The sequence below is a fragment of the Zootoca vivipara genome, chromosome 16, assembly GCF_963506605.1.
Source record: "Zootoca vivipara chromosome 16, rZooViv1.1, whole genome shotgun sequence".
Lineage (NCBI taxonomy): Eukaryota > Metazoa > Chordata > Lepidosauria > Squamata > Lacertidae > Zootoca > Zootoca vivipara.
This window is the reverse complement of record NC_083291.1, coordinates 23,494,261-23,506,078: the sequence shown is the minus strand read 5'-3', so window position 1 is coordinate 23,506,078 and position 11,818 is coordinate 23,494,261. Positions and strand designations below refer to the sequence as shown.

Genomic DNA, 11,818 nt, shown 5'->3' with positions numbered 1-11,818 from the left:
TTATTATATTAATTTTCTGCCTCGGGCTCACTTGCATCCTTCCTTACCTGTCTGTCATGAGTTTGGACTCCCCAAATCTATTGGTTCTGCCTCCTTGCAAGATGTTTAATGATGTTTCCACCAGCGACCTGCCTGGTTGGTTTCTAATGAACGTGATAGTTTAAAAGTTAGGGGTAGCCAACGTTCTGCCCTTCAGATGTTCCATCATCCCTGACCATTGGCCATGCCGGGATGTCTTATTCCAAAGCATCTGGAGGGAATCTCACTCACAGATTATCCTGCTTGGGGGAATACCTGTACCCTCATGTCAACCACAATCCATCACTCACATGGGTACCAAATTCAAGCTCTTGTGGCTATTGCCAAAGTACCCTACAATTTTGAGACCCTAAATGTAGCTTTTAGATGGGGTGTGTGTGTGTGCTTATTTGCTTTTAAAATAAACCGTTTCTGGTGAGGGCTGACTGATTGGAACTCGGAGGAAGAAAGCTCTATGACAAAACTGACTGGTTTATTGTGGCAGGAACTTTGAGAAGACAACAGCTCAGTCCATACGAGATGCATGAAGTAGACAAGAGTATATACGCAGGAGGTCTGACGGATGAAAAGCCAACAGGGGGCCGTCCCTCTAGAAGTGCTGCTAAGAGTTTGTGGAAAGGAAACAAGCAGGGGGCGGATTCTGCTTCTCAGGTAACAGCTATCCGGTACACTACCTTTACGTCGCTTACTGGCTGCTAATGGAATCCATTTTCCAAGGAAATTCTGTACTGAAATCCAATGAGGAGGCATGTCCACCATGACACTTCCTCAGCTCCCCACTGTGGCACTGAAGCAAATGGCTATAAGCATAGGAAAGCATCTCACAACACTTCCTGGGAGGCAGGAAGTGTGTATTGTCAACTTTCTGGATCACTTCCCGTCAGCTATGTCCACTGACAGGCCACTGCTGGGGAGCCATTAAGTCAAGGGTGGCTGACCTGGACTACAACTCCCATCATCCCTGCCCACTGACCATGCTGGCTGGGGTTGATGGGCATTGGCACAGGTGCTGGGTTGCCTCAAAGACTGAGGGCCTGGCGTGCATGTGTGATGTCATGTGCGTCTCGCGAGGCTGGTGCAGCCTTCTGCTAGGCCATGTTGGTCTAGCGGAAGGCTGCACTGACCTTTGCAGTGTCGGGAGCTCCTGCGCAGTTCAGTACGACCTCATGCCTGCACACCGGTCCCCACAGCATCTCCCAACACTGCACACACTGCTTCAGCCTCCTGCTGGGCCACACAGCATCGGGAGATGCCCCGGGGACCAGTGCACTTGGCGCGAGGTTGCACTAAACTGCACAGCATCTTCCAACACTGCCACAGCTGTGGGAAGGCCCAACGGGGCATTCCACAGACCATGGAATATTGAATTTTTTTGGGGGGGGGACGACCCCCAGCTGCCCAAGATGGCACCCCTGGGCGTTGGAGTCCAATAGGTACAATGAGGCACTCTGTCCCCTACACTGGAGCCACTTGGATTAGATAATTATCTGCCCTGCGTGTTGTTTTGTTTGAAAATCCATCCCAGTCTGCATTGCTTAAGCATGAGAAGCCCTGATTTTCACCCACGCGCATGGAATCGTCTGATGCGCTTCCCTCAGGCAGGTTGGCACACCCAAACTATAACTTTAGAATGTTCTCAGTACTTCAGTCCGGCCGACAGACAGCACTCTCTCTCAGGTATTATGGGGAGACTGCATGCATATAACTGCAGCTGTTAACACCCTGAGTCACGCAAAAGAGACAAATATCTTGTGTTCTTTACCTATGGCACACAGGGCGGGGGGAGCAAGTTGGACATGCACCAAAATACTATTCTGCATGAAGGTTGAGCAATCCTGCCAAGTTCGACTCATTTAAGCCATGAGCATTGATATCCATTAGAGAGGAGGACTGTTCAATTGCTTGCTTCAGTCCAGCTGTTACGTATCAGCTTGTCTTTACTGGGAGGAGGGCTTTTAAGGGCAGACACTTGGCTAGGTCGTTCCCCGTTGAAAGTCGGACAGGCACCTGTGCAAAATCCTCCCATCTCATACACAAGACGAGGCCCTGAATTGTTGCACGAGGCAGAAGAGGGCTGCACTGAGGGCAGTGTACTGGCACACAAGGAGTCTTATGCTCAAATTGGGATAGCCCCTCTCCCAGGCTTGCTGTGCTGCTTGGACAAACTGGCGATAGCTGTACGCGACATCTCTGAGGTTGACCGCGAGGTCTTTGTGCCTCTTGCTGCAAAGGCCACAGTTTGTGAACTGAAAGCACACTTCGGTCAGCTGGAGAAGGTTCTGGAAGGTCTCCCGAATGGCGTTTTGCGTCTCCGAGGAAGGCCCACGTGCTTTGATAACTTTCTGGCAACTGGACATCAGCCTTTGTGATTCTGTGTGCAAGGTGTTCTTGTTTTCTGAAAAATGGGCCAAACATTTATCCCGAGGGTGCTTTATTCTGCTTCCCCCAAACTGCCGCAAAATTTCCTGTAGGTCTATAATATTATCTAGCAACTGGTGGAAGTCAAAAGGTGAGGCACACGTTCTATCCTTTAAACAGCTCAACACTTGAATATGAGAGTCTGGAAGCAAGACGTGATTTCTACAGTCTTTGGGGTTACAATTCACATAGTTATGTTCTACAACAAGTCTCATGGAGTTAAAATCTAAAGATGGCGAACTTCTTGTTGTTGGTGGGGTTGTTAATGGCTCCTCAGAAGGACCACATGCAACTGGATTGGCAAATTCTAATTCTGCCTCATCTAGCCCATGGAAACAACTTGCATAAGTCAACCGGCAACTGCATCCGTCTGTTTTATGTTTTGGCGAGAATGACTCTGTGGTGTTCACCTCAGCTGGAGAATCTGTTGTCTTAGAGCTCACTGGTGCTTTAGCGTCATCTGTTAAGTTACCAGAACACAAAAAAGACGACTCTGAAATACTGCTTTCCTTACTGAGCCCCGTAGACTTACACAGATTGTCATGTGAAAAGCCACCCACTCCATCTGAAATGCCAGCTTTTCTCTGCTCCACACTCTCCTCTGTAAGGACAACTAGTGGACTGGGCCGTATATTTTTACAATCCACATGGGAGGCATCATTTGTGAGCGCTCTCTCCTCTGGCTTCTGGTCACCAGCAAGTTCTGAAGACCTATCCAGAGGAGGAGTCATGGTTGACGACAACCATTGAATTGGGACATCATCGTTTAAAGAGACCTGGTCTGCAACCAGATCACTTTGGCCAACAATTCTCTGGTGCTTGTCATTTACCTTCTGCTGTGTTCCTCTTTGACCTCCCACTGAACTAATACCAAGCTGAGAGTGGTGTGTCTTGATGCCTGAAGCACCATCACACTTGGAAAGGAGCTCATTTGCTCTTGAGAAACCCAGCCGTTTGGCATCTTCAGATGTTGCCACAGAGCCTTCACTCAACGTTTTGCTGGTGTCTTCTTGGAGCAGTAAGCCTCCGGGTGCCTGACTTGAGCCACGTGAGGCCAGGTCACCTTGGATTCTTTTGCAGGTACCTAGCACAAGCTGCTCGTATTTCTCCACCTTCTGAGTAGAAAGGAGATCCTGTTCCGAGATTGGCACACGAGGCGACACTTTCCCTTGGTAGCTGTTCAGAGACCCGGAGGGTTTGGTAGTGGTGTGTATTATCTCCTCAATCAATACATAGCTGACTCCTCCTGCTTCATGTGAGGCTTTTGCTGTCCCCGCTGCATTGCCAGATATTTTCTTTCCTCCAGAGACACAACAGTCCTGAACTCTGCTAGCTGTTTCTGTAAGACCTTCTGGTTTTTCTTTGTAAGTGGTGTCAAGGTCGTGAAAGGAGATTTCTGACACAGCTAAACTACCGTCTTGCTTCACTGTGGAGAAAGAGCTACGGGCAAAGTCTGAACTCTCTATCCCTTCCTGAGCATCTTGGACACGAATGGCCAAGACAGGACACACAACTGAATCGGTTAATGACTTGGTTTCTAGTGAATCGGGCTCCATCTCTGTTAAGACAGGTGTCTTTTGGGCTATCTGAGCTATCTGTTTGACCTCAAGAAGTGCAGAATCTCTCTCAGGGTCCCTCAAGGAGGCCACAACAGGTGAGGAGGGAAGAGCTGAAGACCCAGCTTCTCCTTCATAGGACAACGGATCAATGTTTTCCAGGGACTGTGTTGGAGCTTGAGGGAAAGTAACTTGGGAGGTGTAATTTGTCTGCAGGAAAGACCTCCTCTTTCTCAGGCTGTTGTTGCCACTCCTTGGCTCCTTTTCTGGCCTGTGTTTTGTCCTCCTGCTTTGCCTTGACAGAACATTTTCACCCAAGCCGCAACTGGACGACACTTTCAGGGTGCTGCAGTCTTGTACATTTGGACGGGCTGGGCCTGCAGAACCTAAAAATAAAACAAACAAACAAAACAAACAAAAATAAAAAATAAAAATAAACAAACTTAGTTGGTCTCTAAGGTGCTACTGGAAGAATTTATTATTATTATTTTGTTTTGACTACGCCAGACCAACACGGCTACCTACCTGTATCTAAAAATAAGGAAGAGACAATCAGTGTGAAGAAAGAAATGTTATTTTAAAAAATATGAGGATAAATGATCTGTTCGTTTAAAACCAGTGGCTGATGATACCTCAAAGTTTGCACTACCAGTTTTCAAGGCCTTGTAAACTGCTTAGATGTCTACTTTGGCATTAAGCAATAGACATGCATGCTTACATAAATACATACATGCATACTTGCCTGAAACACTTTACAAATGTGAAAGCACAATATTTATGTTAAGAATTATTATTTGCAACCCACTACTATCCTTGCTGGGCTCTAGTCCTCAGACTGAAAGTCAACACAAAAGAACATTTGAATTGAAAGTCCACATTTAGCGCTGGGCACTGTGGATGAAAGACTTTATTCTCTTTTGCAAGGTTACTTTTTTGTAAAAGTAAAGCGACCGTTCAGCGCAACCTGTCAATCCATCCATCAACTGATCATAACCCCCACCACCCCGGGGGATCCCTTTGGTCTCACCTGCTTGCGCCTCTGCCTGTGTCACCCTTTCTGCTGCGTCGTAGAATTCCTCGTCTGAGCTGGCGTCTCCGAAGCCAGGGGGAGGAGCCAAGATGAAGCCCCGCATGCCACCTCCGCTGAGCCGCTCGTCTCCCTCGGGGCCGTTCAAAGAGCCACTCTCTGGGCTGTCGCTCTGGGTGGTCTTCTCTCCGTTGCTGGCTGGGGAAATGTTGGCACAAAGGCTGTAGTACTCCATGATGTTGCTCTCCGACAGCTTGGACTCCAGAGCGGAAACGGACAGGTCACTTTCCCTTTGAAATTCTCCGTCCGGCTGGGGCGGCACGAGGAAGGAGAAGAAAGACTCCTGTGTCGCTCGGTTTCCTCCTTCTTTGTCTGCACCCACGAAGGTCTTGCCATTGCCCATCAGTTCCTGAAGGGTGGGGACATACAGGTGGAAAAACTCTGGCTTGCTCGAGGAGCACGTTTCCAAATCGTCCTCCTCGAGAGTGTCCAGAGAGTCGCTCGAACCGCTGGTCTTCAGCCCCCGACTCTCTGTGTTGGCTGAGTCAGAGGCTTCCGACAAGCTGTCGTTTGTGTTGTCGTACCCGTTGCAAAAGCTCACCTCTTTGCCCTCCAGATCCTTCCTTTCTTGCTGCAGAGCCTCCTGCTCTCCTTCATCCTCAAGCAGGGGGCTGATGCGGCTGTGCCGGGGCGACTGTGTGTCTGAAAAACGGTCCAAGGAGGAGTCCGGCTCAGATGACTCTTCGGAATCACTGCAAGTCCTCGACTCATACCCTGCCGAGCAAGAGATGGAAATAGGGCTTGTTGGTAAGGGGTCAAACCATTGCAAGAGGTGTTGAAATTCTGGGAGGCTGGATAGTTACAATGGAATGGTCTCGGTGGTGGGGTGCACATTTTTATTCTTAGTCATTTATGATTACAGTGGTACCTTGGTTCTCAAACGCCAAAAACCCAGAAGTGTTCCAGTTTTCAAACGTTTTGCGGAAGTTGAACATCCGATGCAGCTGTCAACTATTGTTTCTGGGGCGCCTGCACCAATCAGACTTGGTTTTCAAACATTTCAGAAGTCAAACGGACCTCCGGAACGGATTAAGTTTGGCGCTTTTGTTTTTACTATTTATTTTGTGTTTTTGTTTTTGAGGCTTTTTCGGTTAATTTGTTTTTGCGACTGTGTGAACCCAGTTCAGCTACTGATTGATTGTGACCCCCATCCAAACAATGACTAACATCAGTGCAGGTAGGGGAAAAATAATAATTTTAATTTTTATCATTTACAATACTGTCTTATTTATTTTATAGCACAGTACATTGTTTATTGATTGGAAAATGAAAAGAAGCAACTCCTGGCCTCTACCAGGGCCAGGGCCTTTTCAGTACTGGCCCCGACTTGGTGGAATGCTCTCTCACAGGAGACCAGGGCCGTGCAGGAGTTGACATCTTTCCGCAGGGCCTGCAAGACGGAACTGTTCCGCCTGGCCTTTGGGTTTTGATTTGGGCCATTTTAAAAGGAGGCTGCATTTTAAAACAATTTTTAAATCTAAATTGTATTTTAATCTGCATTTTAATCAATTATTTTTCTTTCTTTTACGTTTTATTGTAATTTTATTGATGTCAGCCGCCCTGAGCCCAGCTCTCATTGGGAAGGGAGGGGTATAAATAAAAATTATTATTATTATTATTATTTTTATTATTATTACTACTACTACTAGCAGTGCTTGATTTATAACACAGAACACAAATACCGTATTGGCCTGAACATAATCAGCATATTTAAAATTGATTGGGGGGCGGGGGGAGAAATAGAGGAAAAAATACCCGAATATAAGCCGCTCCATTCCTCATTGCTCCTGGCTGCATAACGTAATGTCACAAATATAAGCCGCACTTTAACTTTTCATGGTCGGAATTTGGGGAGAAAGTGAGGCTTATATTCAGGCCAATACGGTACTTCATAATACAGGTGAAACTTGGAAAATTGGAATATCGTCGAAAAGTGCATTTATTTCCGTATCGCAGCTTATCATTTTTTATTTTTCGTTTAATATTTACAGATGCTTTCTTTTGGGAATTCCACAGTAATAAAACAAATAGTTACAATAATACAAAACTAAACATCGCTATTACATTTCATTAATTGCATTCCATTTATAATTGACCCGCCTAACGACAATTACAATTACAACAAATAAAGGCTTGACTTATCTTGCTTTGCATGTCATGCATCTATCTCATATATTGGTTTCACCTTTTAAGTTGCGTTACTGAAATGAATGCACTTTTCGACGATATTCTAATTTTCCGAGTTTCACCTGTACGTTCATGGGACTGTAAGAGTCTTCCTAACTGTTTGGTCACTGCTTTCGGGTTGTTTTTACCTTCCTCGGCTGAGATACGGTGTACCGGAGGCCTTTTCTCCCCCCAGACAAATATGGAACTGCTCGAATCAACAAACAGCCTGTAGTAGCCGCAGATGAGGCAAGCCAGGTCTTTGGCATTGTTAGTTTCCAGCAGCAGAGTCAGCAGCTTGAAGGAGGGGAAGCAAAAAGCAGGCTGAAGACATCTGCACAAACCCTCATCCACACTAAGAAACCTTCTTTGCCTGTGCCATCTTTCTTACGCATGAAATGCTCGTGTACATGTTAGGACTCCATGCAGAGTTGTCTATGTACACTCACCTGTGTGGTCCAAGGAGGAAGAAATACGACAGGCATTTATTATGGTTAGCAAAACAAAAGGAGACGGTGCCCCACAAACGGGTTCCAGCTTCTGGTTTGCTCATGCTGTGAACAAAATATACCCTGAAAGCACATTTGAAGCACATTTCCGCCCCCCACCCCAAGAATTCTGGGCACTCAAGTTTGTTGAGGGTTGCTGGGAACTGTTAACTCTGCGAAGGCAAAACTACAGCGCCCAGATTTCTTTGTGGGAAAGAATGTACTTCAAACATACCGTGTTTCCCCTTTTTTAAGACGTAGTCATTATATAAGCCATAGCAGGATTTCTAAGCAATTGCGCGATACAAGCCATACCCCGAAAATAAGACATACTGATAGACCCTTCACCCAGTAGCAATAACCCCCCTCCCGCCAGCCAACCCCCCCTTAAAAATATCTCCATTTTGCTGTCGCTCCACAGACACGTATTTCCTTTAAAAGCTTGTAAAAATGCACTGAAGAGCCGTAGCTGCTGGCTGCCGAAGCCTCGTGACCTCCGTGAGCGCGTCTGTCTCTCTCTCTCCCCCCCGCCCCCTGCGTCTCTCTCTCTCTCTCTCTCTCTCTCACACACACACACACACACAGAGAGAGAGAGAGCACCCACCTCTCGCTTCCCCCCACCTTTCCCTTCCATTCTATGCGCCCACCCCTGAGTTGCCTGTTGATTTCCTCTTGACGGGAGAGGGGCGATTGAATGCAAAGGCTGTTTTCCCTTTAAGGGAGAGATCTCCGTGTGCGCGTCTGTGTCCTCTGTCTCTCTGTCTCTCTGTCTCTCTCTCTCTCACACACACAGAACCCACCTCTCGCTTCCCTCCACCTTTCCCTTCCATTCTATGCGTCCACCCATGAGTTGCCTGTTGATTTCCTCTTGACGGGAGAGGAGCGATTGAATGCAAAGGCTGTTTTCCCTTTAAGGGAGAGATCTCCGTGTGCGCGTCTGTGTCTCTCTGTCTCTCTGTCTCTCTCTCACACACACACACAGAACCCACCTCTCGCTTCCCTCCACCTTTCCCTTCCATTCTATGCGTCCACCCATGAGTTGCCTGTTGATTTCCTCTTGACGGCAGTCTCCTGTGTCTGATTGTTGTCTCCTTGCAGCCTTCCTTTCTACCTTATGCTTGCTTGTCTGTGGAGCTGCCCCTTTAAGGATTTGTAAGTAGTCTGGATCGCAGTCCTTGCCTTGGGGACTTTTTTAAAAAAATTAAGGACTTTTTCCTTCTTGCTGTTTGTGAGCACAAAAGTTAAACTGCCGGTCCTAGCTTCCTTTACCCACAAAATTTTACCTTGCTAGCTCAATTGCTTCTTAATTGCTACCATTTACCAAGTCAGCAATCTTAATTGCTGTTTAGCTGGCTTCTTTGTTCTCAGCAGGTAGCTTCTTTGCTATCAGTGATAGCACTACAAAGTTCTGGTTACAGGTAGGTAGCCGTGTTGGTCTGGGTCGAAGTAAAATAAAAAAATTCCTTCAGTAGCACCTTAAAGACTCATACCAAAATAAAACTTAGTTGGTCTTTAAGGTGCTACTGAAGGATTTTTTTTATTTTAGCACTACAAAGTGTTACATTGTTGGAACTTAAGTCTTGGGCAGCTGGCTAGTAGAGATCCTTATTTGCTTTACTATAGGCTACTGCTAGGACTGTATCACACAGATAGATTCCATTATACTGGTTTAGATTTAAGAAGCTCCAGTGTAGCAGATTGCTATTAAGTGAGTCCCCACATCAGAGGAGAGAGAGAGCAGCCCTTTGCGAACATCCCAGGGCTGGGGAGAGAGGGCTGGGCCAGGGACGCACACCTCCCTTCCCTCAGACTCATAATAAAAATACGAGTAAGACATCCCACCAAAAATAAGCCACCCTGTGGTTTTTTGAGAAAAAAAGGAATAAGACGGTGTCTTAAAAAAGGGGAAACACGGTAGTGTTGCAAAAGTTGGGTGCCTTCTCCTCTCTCTGTCAAGCGGTGGCCATAGCTGCCAAGTCCCCCGTTTTCCCCGGGAAACCCCCGTTTCTTCATACCGTTTCCCGGCAGTCCCATTATTCTCCCTTATATTCTCCTGCTGGCGGCCTTTTTTTCCTTCTGATTTGCCCATCTATGGGCACCGAAAATGGCCGGCGCTGGCTTCGAAAGTCGCGTCTACACATGTCCGGAAGTGCGTAGATGTGACTTCCGGTGTCGCTCTGCCCATCTATGGGCACCAAAAATGGCTGCCACCGACACCGGAAGTCACGTCTACGCACTTCCGGACATGTGTAGACGCGACTTTCGAAGCCGGCGCCGGCCATTTTTGGTGCCCATAGATGGGCAAAGCGACACCGGAAGTTGCGTCTACGCAACTTCCGGTGTCACACAGCTGCCGGTCCGAGGACTTGGCAGGTATGGTGGTGGCAAGAGTCCAAAGGGTTCCAGGCACTCACCCAGGACTGTTCCTTTGGAAGATTGAGACATGACAGAGATCATTGTAGCTTTAAGAAATATGGTCTATTCACCCATTTACACCTTCAGTTTGTATGGGGAGGGGGGGGGGCGCATGGAGCGTCCATTTCCTCTTATGGAAATGGTTGATTTTGAAACATGACATAAAATGGTTGATTTTGAAACATGACATAAAATAGATCTCCCTTCCACCCATAGCCCAAATAATTGTTAAAGTTATGGCTCAGGACTGGAATGCCTCAAGGACCGCCTCTTTCCATATGAACCTACCCGGACCCTGAGATCATCTTCTGAAGCCCTCCTTTGTGTGCCTCCTCCTTGAAAGGTCCAGAGAGTGGCAACACGAGAACAGGCCTTCTCTGCAGTGGCTCCTCAACTGTGGAATGCTCTCCCCAGGGAAGTTCACCTGGCACCTTCATTATACACCTTTAAGCACCAGGCAAAAACATTCCTGTTCAACCAGACTTTCTTTCGGACATCCGATGCCCTTTTAAAATGTGTTGTGGAAATGTGTTTTTTTATTATGCATTTTCTATTTTTTTATATTGTGATTCTCTGTTGTGAACAGCCCTGAATTCTACGAGTATAGGGCTGTATACAAATTTAATACAGTGATGCCTCGCAAGATGAATTTAATTCGTTCCGTGAGTCAATTCCGTTTTGTGAAAAATTCGTCTTGCGAATTGCGGTTTTCCATAGGAATGCATTGAAATTTCTTTTTTTGCCCATAGGAACACATTAATTAAATTTCAATGCAATTCCTATGGGAAACCGCGATTCGCAAGACGAATTTTTCGCAAAGCGAATTCGTCTTGTGAGTCACCATCAGATCGCAAGAAGCATTCATCTTGCGAAAAATTCGTCTTGCAGGGCATTCGTCTTGTGAGGTACCACTGTATTAATAATAATAATAATAATAATAATAATAATAATAATAAGTCATAGTTACCTTGATATCTTGGAGGTAGATTTCACCATGCTTACTTTGTCAGATTCTTCGGTCAGCTCCAGCCTGCTAATGTTTGCAAATTCTGCCAGCATTGTGACAATGTTCAGTTTGTTATTAACCACTTGGCTGATTCCATATTTGGCTCCCACCAGGAGGGCCACACATGATTCTCTGTCACTGCAACTACATGGAGGGAAAGTTTGCTTAGACTCCAGTAGACAACCTCTTACCCATGATGAGATCCCATGCAGTGGTCAGTGCATCACACTGAGGACTTGCATGTGGGAATGAGCCCCCATGCATCAAAGACTACAGACAAAACTTTCTACCACTGCCCTCAATGTTTTACAAAGAAGAATGTCAACACACTCAGCTGCAAATCAAGGAATGGAAATGGGTGAATCAGTCTCTACACTGATTGAGATACAGTGGGCTCATTCCCAGAGAAGAATGGCTAATAAAGATGATGGACTATGCCGAAATGGCGAAAAATGACTGGGAAGATCAGAAAACCAATAAGATAATAAATTGAATAAAGAATGGGGAATTTTAAAAAAAGTTACTTAGAAGAACACTGTAAACAATTAAAAACATTGGCAGGATTTTAGCAACACTTGTAATGTAACAAGAACTATGGTAAGTACTGAGCTCTATGGAAATATGGAGAACATTATACGATGCA

General features: G+C 46.2%; 1 protein-coding gene across 1 annotated transcript in view; it reads right to left on the bottom strand.

The window, feature by feature from the left end:
- Positions 1-492: 492 nt before the first annotated feature.
- FRMPD1 (FERM and PDZ domain containing 1) overlaps positions 493-11,818 on the bottom strand; it is a 76,107-nt gene continuing 64,781 nt past the window's right edge. Inside the window, 5 exon segments of the mRNA XM_060269066.1 lie at positions 493-4,399; positions 5,041-5,814; positions 7,416-7,563; positions 11,137-11,156; positions 11,159-11,313. Of these exon segments, the coding sequence (XP_060125049.1) occupies positions 2,067-4,399; positions 5,041-5,814; positions 7,416-7,563; positions 11,137-11,156; positions 11,159-11,313 (3,430 nt within the window). The 3' untranslated portion in view covers positions 493-2,066.